The following is a 21,338-nucleotide window of genomic DNA, read 5'->3' on the forward strand; positions in this document are numbered from 1 at the left end:
ATGTTTATTCAGAGAAAGTACGTTTTTGTGTCTGATTTCGTAACTTAATTAATAGTTAGCACTAATTAATTAGCATATTTGAGGTCACCCCCAAGAACCATTAAGATAAACACTTAGTTCGTGAAAATCCGATCATTATAACGAAAGTTATTCAGGGTGATATCTTTTTTTTTTTGCAGACTGTACTATTACTTTAATATCTAAATGTTCAAAATCATAAAATAAATGTACAAACACAGTATCTAATAGAGTTTTATCTGGTTTTTATGGGGGTCGATGGAGATTTCGAAAAATTATGTGGGGGTCGATGATCAAAAAAGTTTGGCAACCCCTGCTCTAAATAATTAGTTAATTTAGAGAATAGTGAACATCGGTGTTTTGTGGTTCATTTTAGAAAAGAAATGGTAGTTGTAGTTCATTTACGCCGCACTAGAGCTGCATAATGGGCTATTGGCGACGGGAAATGATAGAATCGTTCCATTATAGAAAGCGCAATTAGTTCATTTTTAAAAAAAACAGTATGTAAAATGAAGCAAAAAAATCCCATCTCCAAAAACCTCGAAATGGTTAAGTTGAAAAAAAAAAATTAAATGGAAAATGAGACAAAAATAAAAAAGAAAAAAATTCGGGAAGGGTAAAAAATTTGGGAAAGAAAAAGTTGGGATAAAGAAAAAAGTTGCTTTTGCTTTCTTTCCTTAAAATCATTTTACGTGTTAGAAAAAAAATTTTTTTTAACTGTAGTGATGATGAAATTTTAAAATTGTGATGTTTTAAAGAATTGAGTTCTTTAAATTCTTAAGGCTATGGAATAACTTAATACATCATTGAAATTTTATTTTTATGTATAGGGGCAATTGACCTGTGACTATGAAGTAATCTACGTGTTTTTAAACAATTGCCAGAAACCTTCTAAAAAAAATCTACTAGAAGTTGGCATACATAAATCTTTCTTTTAAATTTCGACTTGTTTACTTTCATGTAAGCCAAGTATCTTGGCCAAAGCTTGTTTCAGCTAGCGTGGCAATTAACCTCTTTGTACTCCGTAGCTGCAATACTTGATGTTCTGATCAATGCGGACCAAAAAAGGCTGTTAGATCATCTAGTATTTGTAATTGATATACTTGCTTTTTTTAGAGCTTTTTATTGGCGAGGTGAACAATATTATGTAATTAAAAAGTTTTACATAGGTTGATTCTAAATAGTTTTTCCTACATATGACCGTTGAATGTACCGTTTTCGAAAAGAGAATAAAATTTTTAAAAGGGTATTAAATAGCAGGGGGAGAAATTAAGAAACTGGAAGCAGTTTTGGCCACCGTCGATTGGACAAGTAACTAAAAGAAATAACTAGCCCAGTGATTCTCAACCTTTTTTTTGTTGCGGCACACTTCTAACGATTTCGAAATCTGACGGCACACAATGAAAAAAATTAGATTAAAAGTTGTTTAATTACCAATTTTACACTGTGTTAAATAGTTTGTGATAATAATTTTGAATGTGTAATAAAATAATATGTACGACAAAAGCACATTTATTAAGGGATTAATTATTTCTTTCGACCAATTTTTTATTAGTTAGCAACAGTTATTTATTTTTTTGCTAGTTATTAATTGTTAACTTGTTTTCTATAATTATTAATTGTTACTTTTTTGTGATTTCTTGTTAACTAGTTTTTTGCTAATTATTAATTGTTAGTTTAATTTTTGTTAGTTATCCTTTGTTAATTTGTTTTTTATATATTTGTGTCTTTAGTTATCCTTTGTTAATTTGTTTATTAATTGCATAGCTTACTTTAATGATTAGCTCTTACAACATTTTTTAAAATTGTGTGTCATATACAATTTAAACGCTTCCATCTTATCTTAAGATTGTCAGAGACAATACAATCGCCGAAAAAGGTGTTCACGCGGTTAAAGCGTGGAAAAATTATAAAAAGTATATATATATATATATACACACACATTATTGATAAGGCCAAGAGAGTTGAAACATTTTAGANTAATATTTGGCGGCACATTTTAAGAATTTGGCGGCACACAAAAGTGCCGCGGTACAGTGGTTGAGACCGTTGGCAAAGTTATTTGACAATCACTTAGTATGGATTCACATTTAAAAATAATACAGGGTACGAAAAAAAAACACATTTTAGCTCTAAGAACTCAGTATTAAAATGCGTAATTGTAAATAAAATACATGGCATAAGATCCGCTCTTTCTATAAGAAAAAAAAAAAGAAATATCATTTCTGAGCTCCACCTCCTACTCGCTACGGCTCAGGAAACCCAATCTTATATAGTTCGCTTTGCGAACCAACCTGGCTTCTCTTGCTACTAGTTTCGACATTTTTGCCCTGGTATTCAGCCCCAGTATTTCCTATCCCTAAAAAACTAAATCCTAGCCCCATTAAAAATTAGGCATTGCCCTTTTAAATGTGCTCTGATATTCAACAACTTAAGTAATTGTAAAAACTACATTTAAATGGAAATAAATGCAAAATGAAGAATTTTTTCGTCCAAAAGTGAGAAACTACACATATATTTTCGCTGTGGAACTTACAATATCCTTTCTTCAAAACATTCAGTTATCAAAGATTTTCGATCAAATATCTTAGCTACTAGAAACCGTAAAACCACAATAGCTTTAAATTCTTCGTCGTATAGGTTTTATTATTGATTTTGCTGTATAGCTAACGGAAACTATTAAATACAGTCTAACTTCACTATAATAAATCCAGGATATCGTCGCTTTGAAACTAAACCGTAGTGACTCAAAAAAATCGAAAAATGAGATATTTGGGTCATATTGTGTAAAAAAAAATCACTATTTTAGAGAAACAACGTGTTATCTTCAAAGTTCCATAAAATTAATTTAGAGAGCAGATAAATCGCTATCGCATTGGCGCGATTCGCCATCTTGGTTTTAGGGAATAGTGTAGCAGTGTGCCAGTTGCAACAAAACCTTGGAGGAGAAAACCTCGCTTTGAAACTAAACCGTGGTAACTCAAAAAAGCAAGTTTTTCAGGAGAGCAATTTTTTTCCTACACTGTTGTATGTCAAAATTTGAAATGAAATATGTAATATTCGGGAGGATATTTTGAAGAACATCGTTGTATTTTGAAATAACTCTCCACTTTTAATAAAAGTTTTAAAGAAAAGTATTACAACTCAAAGTACCTTAACTTATTTCGAAATTACCACAAAATTAGATATGCTACAAGAATTAGGCCTGGTTCATTGAAAAATGTAAAGAAACAGTTTTTTTTTTTTAAATGTAAACTGTTTTGCAATAGTCGCCATAACTTCGAGTCAACCTACGGTGGAAGTTCCCGAAAAGTTAGAAATCGCTCTCCTGAGAAACTTGCTTTTTTGAGTTACCACGGTTTAGTTTCAAAGCGACGATATCGTGAACACTCGGTTTTAGTGAGTAATTTAGATGGAGCAGTCCGAACTACTGTTTAACTAATATTATTTATAACATGGTCCAACCGTACAAACGATTGTTGCACAACTTAAGAGAAATATATAAACAAATAATCTACTTAAGTATTTCTTGCTAAATTCCCTTTCTAAACAAAGATCAAGTGAATGTAAGAAATAGTTTAATCTTTTCCTGAAATACTCCAAGAACATCATCTAATACTTAGTTCGCTGCGTAATCACAAATAGATCGTGGGCTACGTTCCAGAAAAAGAACGCATCAAAAAAGGAAAGCCAGATCTGAAGTAGATGCAAATCGGAATTGATTTTCTAACTTCATCTGAATGTTTCCTGACGACTTTTTCGTATTGCGCAGCGAACTGAAATAAAGTGAAAGTTCTTTCCGCTTTATCTTTTTCATTTGCTTAGTTAGCGGGAATTCTTTGAATGGAACGAACTCCTTTGAAGATATTGGAGTACCATAGAAGGAATATTTCTAAGAAGGAATAATTAATTTCCGCTTTAAGTGCTCCTTGTTTCCTTATGCAGCAGTGGCATCTAATTATACACTATCCTTTCTTAGTGCATGAACTCCGTAAATGGAAGATACGGAATTTCTTTGTCATAATTATTCAACGCAAAGGACACATTTATACTTAGTAACTAAGGTTTTCACAACTTGAACAATAGTTTAAAAAAATAAAATAAAATAAAGTTTTATTTGATATTATATTATATTAGTTATAATTGATTTACTTGTTTTTTTTTCTCGTTTTTTTTTCTTTCTTTTTTTAATGAGTTGGGATTTGAAATATATATTAATATTATATATTCAAAAGATATCTTCTTTCATTGAAATTGCTTTATTGAAATTAAAAATTCGTTAACACAGAAGTTGTAAGTTGAGAACTACGATTTAACACTGATTATGGATAAATAGTAATATAATAATAATAAAGATACATAATTTTTATATTATCTCTAACCCGTTATTTTTATATTTCCCATCTTTAAACAGGAAAATAATTCAAAATTTACTGCACATTTCTGGTCTAGAATCAAAACAGCGAAGAAGATTTTGTATCAAATTTTGAGCAATTTTATTCCGATAATAACGTTTATAAAAAATAAAGAGATTTTGTATAGCGTTTGTCTTACCATAGCAGTAATTTTATATTCTAACCCCTTCCATTCTGCGATTTGTTGAGAAATTTTCGTGCTGTGAAGCTCAAATAGCGTTAGATTTACAGGAAAGCGTTGCATAATCTCTTTTATAATGTGAGTACGTAAGTGCCAAATTAAACATTTCATAAAAACTTAGGAAATAATTTTGAATTTTAAAAAAGAAAAATTTGTCGAAGTGTAAAGGTAGACATTATTAAATGGAACAAAAAAAAGTTACGCATATTGTTGATATTTTTTTTAATAATTCGGTAAACAAAAGGTCTGGTTTCTTAGGACAAGCGCCTTATCTGGGCGTCAGCGGGACGTCAACGTCACGCTGACGCCAACAAAATACTGGTTTGTTAGCTCAAGGCCTGGTTTCTTAGAACTAGCGCCTTATCTGGGCGTCAGCGGAAAGTTGACGTAGATCTGACGCTAAAAAATTCTTTTTTGTTAGCTCAGCTTGAGCAGTCGGTTCAACGCAGACATTATCTCTCATTGCGCATGCGTTAATAACGTAAACAAATATTTATTTTGAATTTGTATTGATTTTGTTATTGTCGACCAGTGTTTTAGAGAACAAATAATGACTTTGTCCAAGAAAAAACACATTATAGCTGAGCTAAATGAAGAGTGCTATGTTTAATGAAGAAGCTATGTTTAATGTCAAAATCAGAATCTTGGCTGATTTCAATGTGCAACAGGATGTTCTCCGCCATTGCTTCTGTGGTTAACGTCACGTTGTAATCCAACTGCAGTTGAGTTGGACGGTAATTGTAGTTCAAGATGAGCGTTCGATGACGTATACTATCAAACTCACAAATGGACCAATCAGAGGTTAGCGCTGATTTCCAGCTGACGGCGTCCTGTCCTAAGAAACCAGGCCTTTTAAGATGAAATTTCAATTTCATCTTAGTTAAATGATAAAAATTGAATTTTTTAAAACAATTTTTTAAAAAATCAAGAATCTGCTGACTCATGCTGTGATGTCTTAAAATTATGTTAATCACAGACTTTAGAACCATTAACCTAAAATATCAGAATTTTAATTTACAGAAAAACTATTAAATGTTCCTTTAGAAGAATAATCTCAAATATCAAGTCAACAACTTCCTGTACAATTAATAAAAAAATAATTAAGATTTATTATTTGCTTTCTAAGTTCCGATTTCATTTTAGTGTGAGACGCAATAAAGAGCTCAATTGTCTGACAATTAGATTTAACTCAAGTTCTTAATTGTAAAAAGAAGTGATGCGTTGAATAGGCAGCATACAACTGTTTATCTCTTCCACGCTCGAGTAAAATGTTTATGTTCAAAGAGGATATAATCAGCTATTGTGAGAAATTCCGTTGAAAAACAAAAAATGTAACTGGATCTCTTTAACTTTTTATCCTTCCGGATTTGATACGAATCTCAATTTTGTTTTTACAAACTGTGGAAAAAAATGGGTGTAAAAAAATTCCATATTTCTCTTTCGACATAAATAATGTCGTAGTAATTGTTAGGACTCTACCTCTGCTTCTACTAGTAAAAAAAGCTTAAAATAATTGCAGACGATACAGTTCAAAAAATTAGAAAATAAAGCTTTTTTAGAAAATAAAGCTAGGCATTTTTATGTGCATAAAATGTAACATTTTAAATTACTTTTAGGTTGTTTCTCCGTTTTAAGAGGTTTCATTAATCTAATATACGCTAGCTTTATTATTATTTTTTTAAATGAATATTAAAAAATCATCAATTTCGTCAACAACAAAAAAATCACAAAGATCATTTGTTTTTGTCCAAAAATTAAATTATAAAAAAACAGACGATTTTCGAATTGAGATATAAAAGATCTGCGACCTGACTTACGTTTAAATAATCAGATTCAGAAGAACATGGTAATCAAAGAAGACTCAACTTCAAATATAATTTTAAAATTTTAAAAATAACTTTTAGTTCTTAAAATTCGAAAAATTTTTGAAGCTTAACCTACTTATTGCTTCTGAATTTAGTGGTATTCATACTTTTAAGGACAAGAAAACTTATTCATAGAAATTTAAAATATTGAATAAGAAAATAAATTTCACTGAAACATATTTAGTTAAATGTTAAAACTTGAAATTTAAGCATGAAATTTCTAACTTCTACTTTATGAGTCTGCGCCTGATAAATCTATAACAATGATTAAGACAGTGGTTCCCAAATGGTGTGCCGCGGAACCCTAGGGCTCCATGGAAAGATCACAGGTGTTCCGTGAGTTAGGACTTTCGTTTTTAAAACCAGTAATGATTTTTTAAAATCTGTTTTAGGTTTGAATCCAACCAATACTGCATTACTTTCTTAATATTTAGATTATTTTTATGAAATTATTTATGCAAAATTGCAATAAAAAGAAATAACAAATTTTCAAAAATTCATTTTTTTCCGTAAACAACACATTGAATAAACTGCTTAAGACATATGCCTTTACAAATGATTGCATCAGTATTTCTCATAAAATAAAATAACCAAATCAAGAATAACGAATTATTTTTCTCTGACAACCATTTTCACAGTTTATAAGTTGTTTTTCAAAAACCATAATTCCGCTTATTTAATTCAGTTTCAACTTATACTACAAAAGCTACTAGGATAAACTTATACGACAAAAATGTAGCACCTGAAGACTTGCGAATTCAACTGCCCAACCTAAAACCTAGTTTTAAGGTTTTTTGATAAAACATTAAAAAAAATTTCCCATTAAATGTTTCCGAATTAATTTTTTTGTTTTGTTTTTTTCTTTGTTAGCATGTTTACATCCGCTAATGAACGTTTTTTAAAATTCGACTGCTTTGACGAAAAGTTAGTTAAATATTATTATACTTCCGAGTTATTTTTTTAAAACTAATTTGATCCTTTATACTATAGAAATATATTTAAAGGTCTTAACTCATTTAAGAATTAAATTTCATTCGATTCTGAATCGAATGAAGTCTAAAAGTCAATTGTCGACACTATTATATGATACTTTTAAAATCGTTCCTTATTTTCCCTTTCGATTTTTCATTCCTTCACGGCTGTCTAAATAGTCATTAAAACAGACGATTTTTATTTTTATATCCTTCTAACAACTCGACTCCGGTCAACTGAGAATGGTTTTGGTTAGTGACCGATCCTTGGTTAAAGTGTTATCGTCAGGTTTCTTTTTTCTTCTTCAAAATAGAATGTTTCGGTGAGTGAACTGTTGGTCATAACCGATAGCTGGTTAGGTCGTCGGTCTATCGAACATTGCCGAGCGTTGGCCCTTGTTTCATATTTTTTTCTTACACGTTCTATTCGAACGCTACTCGTTCTCGTTTGCTGTGTGACCTGCAAAATAAAATGAATAGGGGAAAGAAAAACTAATTCAATTTGACCAATTTTTCTGTTTATTGTATTTGTGTATGCTCTCTCATCAAGCTACTGAATGGAATGGTGGCTTTGTTGGCTAAAGAAAGAGTCAAATTTAAAGCAAGGCGGAAAAGAAAAATGAAAATTGATTCTATGAAACGGGTGAATTACGCGGAAATGCGGGAATAGCTATATTTTTAAAAGCATTTAATCACCTGTTTACTTTGCCTTTTAAAGCGTGCTCACGAGCTTTGTGGCTATTTGTATGCGCACAAACAATAAGCGGAATAAAACGTAAACGTCTATTTTGGATAATTCATAACCCGCATTTTTATCAACAAGGACATCGCAACTAGTGGCTATTTATTGTTGAATAATTGACGAAACGGTCGAAACGATTTCTCTAGAGGAATTGATAATGGAATAAACCTGATGAAAAGTTTATATAACCTTACAAACCTCATAAAACCTTAAATAACACTTTCCAAAAAAATTTATGCGTACGTTTTTAAATAGTTTATTAAAAAATTATGTTATTTGAGCACATCTGGTGATTATTAATTACAGGGATTTATGGGATACAGAGATTTCTAAAGCAAGTCGTTTGCACTTACGTGAAAAGTAAATATTGCTCATGCGAACCTCGCTAAACTAATCGCAACTTCCATCCTTAAATTTGAATTGCTTCTCGTGTTATTCTTTTCATTTTGTTTTTGTGCTATACGCATCGTAAATATTTGATGCCAAATCAAACTGAAACGCATTATGCGTAAATTGTAAATAAATGTAAATAGTATTCTCTAAATGTGTTTGTCCCCAGTGGACTGATCGTTAAGACACGGATCCCAGCAGATCACCGAAGTCAAGCATCATTGGCTGCGGTCAGTGTGCGGGTGGGTGCCCACTTGGATCAGTTTGCGTAGGGGCAGAGGGTGTGCGGTATTGGTCCTCGTTAAACTGCTCTACCGTAAAGTGCTCGACTTCGCGTGCAGGTCGTTGGGCTACCGAAGCGGGGGTACCATCCCCTCTGCAGAGGATCAAAATTGTGATGGCATGTCTTCGGATCATCCTCAGGGATGTTTCCCAGACCGTCGCCAATAGCCCATTGTGCAGCTCTAGTGCGACGTAAATTAACAACAACAACAGCATGTATTTTATTCCAGGCCACCCAGAAAAGAGTTATCAAAGTGATCAANGAGGTGGATCGGTCATGGTATGGGCAGCCGTGTCATGGTTTTCTGCTGGCCCAATGGTAACCCTGAAAGGAAGGATCACTGGGGAGAAGTATAGAGAAGTTTTAGCTGACCAGGTCCATCCTATGATGCAAATTTTGTTTCCTGCAGGAGATGGAATTTTCCAGGATGATAATGCCCCTATTCATGCAGCCAGAGTTGTCCAATCATGGTTTGATGAACATGAGGATGAAGTGGAACATCTACCTTGGCCAGCACAGTCCCCAGACCTCAATATAATCGAACCGTTGTGGTCTATTTTAGAGCTTTCAATCCGGAATCGATATCCTCCACCGGCATCTCTCACGGAACTTTCACAATATCTCCATGAAGAATGGTACAATATTCCTCTAAACACTATTCAGAATTTGTATGATTCGATTCCTAGGCGAATCCAAGCTGTTTTGCATGCAAAAGGCGGTCCTACGCCATATTAATAAAGGATTCCTTCAAAATCTGGGGTGTTTCCATTATTTTGATAACCACCTGTATCTTCAAATTTATAAATTGATTTAAATCAATCTGAGTATGAAGTTTTGATAGAAATCTGACTTTCTGTGTCTTACAAGTAAATGAAATTCAAAAATACTATATCGCGATACATCGCTATATCGCGATGCAAAACTGACGATGCATCACGATTTATAATTTATAATATCGCCCAGTCCTACTCAGAACTGAAGTTTAATTGTTTGAAGCCTATCCAGCTCCAGTTCAATGGAGTATAAGATTGTCTGAGAAGTAAAGACGACCTATGCGCAATGCTCTCTACATTGCTGCAATCATGTTATTGTTGACGAAATTGTGGAGCCTTAACTTTCCCTGGCCCTCAATGAGCTGTAGCGGGAATATTTTTTTTTTACAAATGATTCCATTGATATTATTATTCCATTGATATGGCATGCATGATATAATTACTATTCCATAGCTGTAGTTTTATAGTTATTTCATTGCTATATATGCCACATCAGATTTTATATAATTCCGTATATGATTTTATTATAATCACTTTGCCGTATATGATTTTATAATAATTCCAGTATCACGCAATATATGATTGAATTGTTATTGTTATGATTTTATTATTATTCCATAGTCACGCGATGCATGGTTTAATTGTTATTGCTAAGCCACTTATAATTGTATCTGTTAGGCTGATTGGATCACAATAGCAATAAATCAATAATAATAGAAGTTTCACTTCAATAACAAATGCAATGTTATTATTATTGATTTATTATTATTCGATCACTATGTGAACGTGATTTTATTGTTATTCCATTACCACATAAGATTAAATTAATAGATATCCCATACTATTTTATTATTATTAGTTATTTTTAAATTTATTTTTTTAGTTTTCTTTTCTCTCAATAATATTATTAGTAATAGAACAATATTATTAATATATAAATTTAAATTTAAACATAATGATTGCACAGGGTAAATAATTTTTCTTTGTTCCCATCTGATTTTGATATGAGAACAATCATGTTTGCCGTCTACGGGAAGTGGAAATTATGGCCGGCGGAAGCGAGCATCTCTTTATTTCCTTTTCTAATTCCGTTCTCTTTTCCTTTTACTTTCTCATGCTTTCTTTCCTTCTTTTTTAGTTTTCCCAACCTGTCTTTCCCCATAATACAAGCTTTAAAGGTTGCATTTTTTTTTTCATAATTCCTGCGAAAAAAGTGGAAGAATCTGGAACTTTTACGATTCTCTCAGGTGATAAAAAAAATATATCAGTTCCGGTATTTCGAATTTAGGCAGGGTGATCGTATTTGGTGAGATTTTTCTTAGGAAATCTAGTTCCTCAATTCGAGGGGTGGACAAACTTGATTAAGATGAAAGTCAGTTGTGAGGGAACTGTGAGAAAAAATACACAATAATCTATTTTTAATAGAAAATATTGAATACCATTTTGGAGAACAAATTACAAATCGTCTAGCGCCGTTTATCTGATATAGTAATAATATGAATTATAAATTTATTTAAATTGATTAAAGCTAATATGATAATCATAATATACTCATCGAAATTTGCAATACTTTGGAATAGACGTGAAAAATTAAATTTTCAGTTAGTAGACTGTGGCTGATAAACTCTAATAACTTATTAGGCACTTTCTTCTCAAACTTAATAAGTCAGTGACAGATATTGATAGGTCCTTTTCGTTTAATAACTACTTTGCAACTACTTTGCAAACTTTTTTTTTTTTGGCTTGCTTGGATAAAATTTAATTTTTAAACCAATTCATATTAGAAATTATTTACGACAATAAAAAGCTAATTCAACAAAAAAATAATGTAAATATGGGATAAAACTTAGTTAAACATACTGATTTCAAAGAACTTTATATAAAAATATTTGGGGTGGCAAACTACATTTAATGTATACATTGCTACTTTGAAATGTGTGAATTGTTAAAAAACTCTCCTTCTACATACATGAATCTTTCCACCACAAATTGATGGATTCTGAAGTATCAAAATTTTGAATGGAGGCATTAAGTATTTTAATAAAAATCCAATTATCCAGAATGTCTTTTTATTTAGATGTACTTTTATCATTAAGCGATTTTTAAAAAATGCAATGGGAAAAAGTGACCGGTTGTTTATTTAAGTCGCCACTTTTTCTTGTTTACTCGCCAAACGGCGAGTGATTATTTTCAGGTTTACTTTGGAATGCCGCATTCGAAAATATTTATTTCTTATAAAATTATCTAAATGATTCCATGGTCGGTTTTTATTTCATTTTATTACGGATGTTGAAAAACGGAGTCATTCTTGAGTTTAAGACTTATTAAAGGTTCAACTCCGTATTAGTGAAATATGCAACGCGAACGGGGCAGAGCCTCTTATCTGTTTCGGTTTGAGTGTTTATGCTTGCCTCATAAGTGAAGTGATCTCCGAAACAAGGAAAGAAGCTGAACCGGATCTGTTACATAACAAACTCTGCTTTGAGATAGAGAAAACCTCTTCGCACGCTTCTGAACCGGTTTTTGTTAATACTCAGAGCAAAGATGAAGTCTTTATGAGGAAAATATTAACGTTTTGGCTCAGTTAACAGTTAACATAGTTAAATGAAAAATTTACAAATTGACCTCTTTGACCCCAACCCAGTTAACAAGAGAACTCTTGGATCCAATAATGAGACTAACTAGCCATCGTGGAGGACTTAATGATGAAATTAACCCGCCTTATTTACATGGAATTGCATTGCTTTACATTTCTTGAAGAAAATATAGACGTCCAAAAAATGTAGGTTTCACAGTACAGAAAATAATTTCAAAAGTGCTCTTAGTAAAAAGAAATTTTTTTTTAGGAATAAGAGCACGATACCAATTTCTGACGAAGGTTGAAGCTTAAGTTCTAATTATAGAATACCATTTTGAAGAAATGTAAAGCATTATCCTGTGAAAAATATGAATCTCTAAAAGATACATGTTTCGCATTGCAAATGAAAATGTTGATTCAGAAGATATGTGCAAAATAGAATTCAAACAATGTCTTAATTATCTTTTGTAATTTAAAAATTAAGTTATATATTTTCATCTGAAACATGATATTTCGGATGTTTACTTTCAGACAAAATTAAACTTCAACTTCTAAATGTACGACTTCATTGTGAACTATGATTCTTGCAGAAAAGTATGAATACTCAAAAAATATGATGATTCGCGGATCAAATGCAGGAAATTCATTTTGAAAATTTCTTTTTTAATGCTGAAATTCAGTCTTATCTTCATCTAAAGCATGATGAACATGATATAAGAATTCGCTTGCCGATTTCGAACAAAGTTGCGAAGCTCAACTTCCAAGTGTATGATTTTAAAAAACGACACTTGTGGGAAATATTGTAGTTATAAAACTGTAAGTTTCGCAGGGCAAATATGTGGCATTAAATTTTCTCTTAAAATGTTATAACCCATTCCAGAAGAACGAGTTTTCGACTGACAATTAAAACATTATAACTGAATATTCCTAAGTGTCATTTTTGAGAATGGCTCTTTTATGGAAGAAATAGATGTTTAAAAATATAACTAGTATTTATTATATTTCTTAAATCAATCACTTAAAACTATTTCTGTGTGTAAGAACTCTACCTGTCTTCCGAGTTAACAAGCAAAGTTGGAGCTAAATATCTCATGAAAGTCATGCACCATCCAGGGCCTGATTATTGCCTGGGCACAATAGGCATGGGCCTAGGGCCCATAATTTCTGAGGGGCCTCAAAAATTAGTAAAAAGTCTAATGAAAGGTGGGCTACCTTTGTGTTGGTTTAAGTACTAAATAATAAATAATTCAGCTAATCAGTGGCTTTTAGCAAAAATTACCGATTTCAAATGTTTGTGGTCACCAAACTATTTTAATTTTGATATAACATTGTTTTGTTGTTTCATATTTGCCTTTAATTTATAGATGCGTAAACTTTATCTTAGAAAAATAATCTTCAATTGCCTGCTTTCAAAATTTCTTAGAATGCTTCTTTTGAATTATGCAGTTCAATAGATTATTTTTTATTGTTAGGTGTACTCTTCAGTAATTTAGTTTTAAATTATTTTGTAAGGGGCCAGAAAAATTTGGTGGTCCTTTAGCCTGAATTTGTTTTGATCGGTTCCATGCACTATCAGGCCCAAGGAAACCAATAAAGCTAAAGCGATTGAAATTGTTGTAACATAATTATTACAATTACGGGTGGTGATTAAGAAGCACTCTGTTTTTCACACGAGCTCTTGTATTACGTTACTGACGCTTTTTAAGAACAGTAAGAATCAACACTGAAGAGCCAAAAAAACTGGTACAGGCATGAGTATGCAAATAAAGGGGTATGGAGCCAATCAAAGTACAGCACTGCAATCGGCAACGCGTATACAAGACAACGAGTGTCTAGCACAGTTCTTAAATCAGTTACTGCTGCTACAATGCCAGGCTATACAGATTTAAGTGAGTTTGAACGTGGTGTTATAGTCGGCGCACGGGAGATGGGACATAGCATCTCCGAGATAGCAATGAAATTTGGATTTTCACGTACGATGATTTCACGAGTATACCGTGAGTATCGGAAATCCGGTAAAACATCAAATCTACGACATTTCTGCGGTCGGAAAAAGATCATGCAAGAACGAGATCAACAATCACTAAACGTGACAGACGTGCAACCCTTCCACAAATTGTAGCAGATTTCAATGCTGGGCCATCAACAAGTGTCAGCGTGCGAACCATTCAACGAAACATCATCGATATGGGCTTTCCATACGGGCTTCCCTACACCATATTAGGCAGGTATACCAGTCTTTTTGGCTCTTCAGTGTACTTCAGGAATTCAAACAGTACATTGACTAAACATAAAATCAAATTCATATTTTTTCTTAGAATATTTGAGATGAGATGGAACAAGCGCTTATTAATTTTCTGTGCATCTATTCTAATCGTTATTGTCCTGGGCCACAATGTCTTGAAGTTTTATAAAAAAGACTGAATAAATGTCAACATAAATTATTGGCATAAAGATCCAGTTTAGTAATAAATAGACGTAATATTGTAATACTTAGTAATATTGTGTACTATTTATAACGTTCGGGTATAGGATTAGAAGTTCTGCCCAATGCAGTTCTTCCATTGATCAGAGGATCAGTCTGCGTAGGGACCGAGGGTGTTCGGTATGGGTCCTCGTTAAACTGTTCTACCGTAAAGTGCTCGACTTCGCGTGCAGGTCGCCGGGCTACCAAAGCTGGAGTGCAATCCCCTCTGCAGAGGATCAGAATTGTGATGGCATGTCTTCGGATCATCCTCAGGGATGCTTCCCAGACCGTCGCCAATAGCCCATTGTGCAGGTCTAGTGCGACGCAAATGAACTACAACAACAAAAGTATATTGATCAGAAAGAAAAAAAAAGTGCACCATCATGTTAGTGCATTTACCGTTCCTGTCTTATCAGCCAAAGTGAATTAATATGGAAACATTGAATATCGTAATCGCAATAAAAATGCCTTTTTTGTACAAGTATCTTGACAATCTTTTCATACAATGAAAGTGAGAGTCGTGATAGCTCATTGTGATTAAACGCACTGGCCACTGAGTTGTCATTGTGAAGGTCTGGACTTGGAACCTCAGAAGCAGCTTAAAACGCACCCAGCTTTAGATTGATAATACTCCAGCTTAGTTTTAGAAATAAATGTGGCATTGTGCTCAATGCAATGGTATCTTAACCAATGTTTTAACTAATGGTGTGACTGTGGCAATGGGGTCAATGCTTTACCCTTCCTAACCAAACTATTATCCATATGAACCGATTTCATTACGTTCATAGAGATGCAGGTTCATGACCCGCAATTTGTCATTTACTCGTTTTTTTCCCAACATACTGATATATGAAATTATTGAAAAAAAATCAGCACTTCCAAGCAATTCGCAATCACAACACTCGAATACGAAACTATGTCTTGCCCCTCCCCTCTTCTCTCTCCTCCTAATTTCTGTTCTATTGAAATATAGTACGATATTTTCTCCTTTCTTATTTTTCGTATTTAATTGTCAAAAGTATTTTTTAAAATTACCACGATGCTTTCTTTTAGAACTATATTCAATATAAATTTCGGTTCCATATAGTTTTCCCAACCTAAAAGTTTTTAATATATCTGAAAATCAAGACAGAAACTAACGTAAATTTCTCCTCTGATTACGCTAATGGTGAAAGCATGCGAAGTGTTGCCATTAATAGAGAGTTTTGCTCTACGCTACCTGTAGCCCATTTCGATCGCCAATGGTTGAAGAACCCTGAATTTCAAAACCTGTGACTCTTGGTAATTTTAAAAAATTTACTTTCGCGTGTATTCCAAGATCCTGAATCCTATGACAAAAGTATTTTAGCACCTTTTAATGTAGATTCTAGATAACGAAGAATTGCCCCATGTAACACACCAATACACCTCGTGCATAAGCGAATCGCATTAACGTACGATCACATGTAGTGAGAATGCTCCTCAATTTCAGATGAGTGAATTAAATGCAGTGAAAACAGCCCCTAAGGCAATAAAAGTCCCTAAAGCCCTTAAAAATAGGCAGCCGGAAGTTTAGTTGGTTTAATAAAAAATTGATAACTGCACCCGTGCTTGCCGGTATATTTCCGGAACCGGAAGTAATAAGTATGTAAACAAAAAAGAAGGAAGATTTAGTAATGATGATAAATCAAATAATTACTTATTCTTTCGATTTGTTTCCGGCAGTATGTTTCTTAAATTAACCACTGATAATTGTGAATATCGTGGTGAAGGAAATACTGGTCTTGTGATATGCTTGAAAAAGGTAGTTTTCACTTTTTTTTTACAATAAGTATTTTTATAAACTTTTAATTAATTTTTATGCATGTAAAAGAATTGCTGTAAATAATTTATATAAATATTTTTGGCTCCATATTTAATCAAATTTTTAAAGAAATGTCAATAAAATTTGTATTCTTCAAATTTAAGTAAAATTTTGTGACTGGGGCAAATTTAAATAAGCAAAGGTATCGGGGCTTTATCAAATTTAATTTTTTATTAGCAGTAACGGATCCAAGTCATAATTTAAGACACATTATTAAAAGGAAGGTAATAATAATGCGCCTTCGTTTTCTTTTGGTGGAGAAAATATCTACACCCACAGAAACAGGGGGGAAAAGATGAATGATTTTTTTGTTGAACCTTATGAAATCAAATGTCTATTCGAATATATTTGGTATTGAGCATTTTTCCTAACTAATCAGTAACTAGAAATCAGTTAAAGAAGAAATGTCTTAATCTCCTGCTTGCAACTTTTAATGAAATCCTGCAAAAACTTGACACACTTCTTAAATGTTTTGGGGCTAAATAAAAATTTTTAGACGTTGGAAAATTTGGTATCTGCATCAAAAAATTGTCAAATTTTGTGACACTGGAGAAATTAAAAGAAACATCTCAGAAAAGGACAGATTCGAAAAGTAGATACAATTCATAGCCATTCCCAGCAAGAATAGCACATTTTACTTCTTTTTTTTAAGAAACCTTTTGCAAGTTTAAAAACACTTTCACATCTTAGCAGTTGTTGTTTGCTCAAACTGGTACCAAAGCAAAAATATCCCTTAAAGTTTAAAATTTTTTTAATTTCATTAAAAATACTTTTAACCTATTTGAAAGAAAGTTTATTTTAGAAGCTATAGTTTTCCTATATTGCTAATATTTTTCTGTAATTCCCTTATCAAGCTATACTACAAAGCAAAATTTTTGGTCACTATTACCAGATAGAAAACTTCATTAGCTTCACAAGTAAACAAATGTGAAAAAACAGTTGACAGGTTTTAAGTGCTTCAATAATGTTAAAAACTGAACTATTCTATTGTAAGTTGTTTGTTATTGATTTTTAGTTTTTTCTGTTTGCTCTCATATTTCCCATAATGCTTTTTTCCCCCTTTAAAAGTGTTTTATGACATTAGTGCTAAGTTTTGAATTGCTTGGATATTTTATTTAAATTCTTTTAACCAATTTTTTTTATGTTTTATTGTATATTCAAATAAAAAATTTCTGTTTCAGGAAGGAAAAGTTTTGAGGCTTATCAAGCAAGAGGGATCTTATGAAGTAAAATTGACTCACTTTTTATGTTACAAATTTATATTTTCTTTTATATGTTATAAAATTAATAATAAAATTATAAAATATAATAAAATTAATTGTAAAATTTTATTAAATAAGGTTTGTGCATTGTGTTTTTTTTCTGCACCATCAAAACCTAGAAATAGGTATAAATTTTTGAAATTAATGTTTTCATGTAAGAGTTTTGAAAGTTAATCCTTTTATTTGAAGGTATGACAGCAGGATAGACTAATGTTTTGTTGTGTGGAAGAGGCATTTTTTCTTTATCAACTTTTCATGTAATCGGTTTACTATCAGATTACAGTGTTTTCATCATAGAAAAAAAAATGGGTGAGAATTTCTCACCCTTTCTCAAAAACAGGGTGAGATTTCAAAAAGTTAAGTGAGATTTCTAAAAACTAAAAAAACACAAAAACTCTTGAAAAAAAATCATTTCTTTAATTATAATACATTTTTAACGTCTTCTATTTTTTAAAGCATTGAATATTTTTGGTGCATCATCATAGAAGATTTTGCCTTTACAAGGTATTTGTCCATCTTACATTAACACATAAAAAGTTTGAACGTCTTACATGAAGAAACCTAACCTACGGTAAACATGTGGTTGCAGAGAAATGTGTTCTGAAAGGGGTTCTGTGGTTGTGTTCTGTTGTTCGAAAAGGTTTTGAACAATACTGGTAAATAGGGAAGCCAGATAAGGGGGCAGATGTTGAAAATAATGAAAGATCCAGGAAAAGTGAAACAGATTTTATTCTAAATGGCATAATTCTAAGCTTTTTTCAAAAATGCCAGATGTTGAAAATAATGAAAGATCCAGGAAAAGTGAAACGGATTTTATTCTAAATGGCATAATTCTAAGCTTTTTTCAAAAATGCCGAGAAATTCGCGAATTTTTAAATTGATTTATAGAATGCGCGAATTTCTCGCGGTAATAATTTTTTAATGCGAGAAAAGAAAGAAATATGCGAGATTCTCGCGTTCTCGCGCTGTAGTGAAAACACTGGATTAGAAGAAATAGGGGTTTGTTTTATGTATAAATTAGAATGGAAAAATGGTCATTCATTTGAGAAAAATTAGGGGTTCGGGCCATAGCTAAAATTTTAATTTCTAAAGCAGACACTTTATGATATTCCATATTAAAAACTGATTTTTTGTAATATTTAAAAAAAAACTATATTGATATCATATCTGAAGCCTTTCAGAACTATTTTTATTGTTACATAATGTTTTATCACAAAAATAGACTTTTCACAAAATATTTTATCCTCTTCGCAAAATTTATTATTTAAAAAAGTATTTTTACATTTCCTTATGATAGACAGCAGAAGAGACTAGTACAGGTAGCAATGACAGCAGACTAGACATAGCTCTATTATTTTTTTTCTTGAATTCTAAGGTTAATTTAATTTTAAATACTGTCTTAAAATTACAATTCATCTAAAAAGGCTAATGCAAATTTCTCAAATATTAGTTTTAATTTCTAAATTTTAGCTTTAGTTTTAATTAATTTTTTTTTTTTCTTGACCTTTTTTTTTCCCTTTTTTACTCAGCATCTCCAACTTAAATCTAGTGTAGTTGCAATAGGAATAACTTTTCAAAATGTTGAATGTTATTTTTATAGAATTTTATTTGGCTGAATACAGGGCTGATAGTGCTTCGGAAAAAATCCGGATTATTCGTTAATTACGATCGGGAAGTTTCCGGAGATCGAAGGTTCAGACGTTTCAAAAAATCGTTGATCACAAAAGTTTCCGTAAATCAAATTTTCAAAACTTAAAAACTCAGTTTATTTTATTTATTTATATGGAAGAGCCGTATACTTTATAAGCTTATATTCAAGATTAATATTCATTTTTTATCAGTAAATAGTTATTATAATTATAAACTCAAGAAAGATAGACATGTTTGTGAACTTCAATCTCCAGGTCTTTCATAGGTATGTGTAAAATTTTAAATATATTTTAAGTAAACTAAGAAATATTGAGAAAAAGGAAAAAAAAACCTTGTTTCAATTTTTTTTGAATTATTCGATTTAAACTTTTTTTTTTTTTACTCTAGAATTTTTCTGGAATTTTGACTTGGGCTCACAATCACCCCTGTGAATATCATTTCGTAATTATTTGTCATTTAAGAACTTCATCTTCTTAAAGGACAAATTTTTTTCTATAAAATCAAATACTATATTTTCTCACACTGACAAAAACAGAACCTTGTCTGAAATAACCAAATTTAACCCTATGTTATGTGTAGTCCTTCATACTCATAATTTTATATTCTTAAAATTATGATTATTAATTTATTATCATGATTTTACGAATCTATAATTATTATAAAATTCTATCTATAATTCTATAATTATCTAATCTATAATTCTGTAATTATAATTCTATAAGAATCTATAATTGTTATAAAATATTCTTAATCGATATTTTATAATAATTTTGTAGTCATAATTTTATGAATATAAAATTATTATAAAATATTCATAAATGATATTTTATAATAATTTTAATTATGATAAAATGTTCATAAAATTATGATTAGATTTTTCTCAATTTCATAAAAACAGAACCTCTTACAAAAAATCTGGATTGACTCTTCACCATATATTGTATTTATCATTGCTTTTACATTGCTTATTATCTTGTAATATAAACATTAAAAAAAATGTTAAATAAGTAAAATTAATAAGTTAATAAATAAAAGTAACCTTCATTGCAATATTCCTACATTCTCCTCATACAAATCTCATTTGCTAATTAATTTCTATTATTCTTTTTTTAAGTATTTACTTCTTTATTTGTTTTAATATTTGCTATTAAAATGTGGTTTTCAGTGTCTTATATTTTTCAGAATGCTAAAAATGCAGAGAGATTGCTACATCAAATGGAAAATGAAATTCTTATGATAAAGAATGTTATGAAGCCACTACTTGGGAATGATCTTGTTAATTGTCCTGTATGTACACACATTTTCTGTACTTAACTATAGATAATTAATAGATATGCTACTTTTGTTATTCTGTTATCCAAATTGTTGTAAAATAATTTAGCTGCTTAATTTGTATATTTAATATTCAAGTTGCATTATTTATCCACTATTTATCTATCTGCTTATTTCTTCATAATTATTTTTTTTTCTATTAAATTTTTAAAACATATTTTTTTTATTGAAATTTTGAAAACAGTATGCATTTAATATATGTATTCTATTTTAGTGTTTCAAAACCTTTTTTCCCCTATCATCCTAGTAAACTGTAAGATTGTCAGAATCTAATAAAGGTTACAATGTTATAATAATATTGTGTATCAAGCATTATGTTAGTACATTCTCGTACATTTTAAAGCCTACTGAAAACAGTGTAAATTTAATTTATATATTCTATTTTAGTGTTTCAAAATTTTTTTTACCCTATCATCCTAGTAAATTGCAAAATTGTCAGATCAAATAAAGTTTGCAGTAATATTGTGTATCAGACGTTATGTTAGTATTTCCTGTACATTTTAGTATTTTACATTAAAAGTCGAAAGTTTTCTTATTGTGTTTTGTAAATTAAATATATTGACTATTT

At 31.0% G+C, this 21,338-nt stretch overlaps 1 protein-coding gene across 6 annotated transcripts in view; it reads left to right on the forward strand.

The window, feature by feature from the left end:
* The window catches only part of LOC107450832 (Inositol phosphate kinase 1), an 85,163-nt gene that overhangs the window by 43,440 nt on the left and 20,385 nt on the right, over positions 1–21,338 (forward strand). For 4 of the 6 annotated variants that reach the window (XM_043050557.2, XM_043050556.2, XM_071185495.1 and 1 more), the window contains exons 2-3: positions 17,708–17,752; positions 20,621–20,725. In XM_043050557.2, the coding sequence (XP_042906491.2) occupies positions 17,708–17,752; positions 20,621–20,725 (150 nt within the window). Of the gene's footprint in view, positions 1–16,226; positions 16,467–17,707; positions 17,753–20,620; positions 20,726–21,338 lie in introns of those variants that run through there. The other 2 variants (XM_043050558.2, XM_071185493.1) reach the window with 2 other exon arrangements.

This window comes from Parasteatoda tepidariorum, chromosome 9 (genome assembly GCF_043381705.1).
Source record: "Parasteatoda tepidariorum isolate YZ-2023 chromosome 9, CAS_Ptep_4.0, whole genome shotgun sequence".
Lineage (NCBI taxonomy): Eukaryota > Metazoa > Arthropoda > Arachnida > Araneae > Theridiidae > Parasteatoda > Parasteatoda tepidariorum.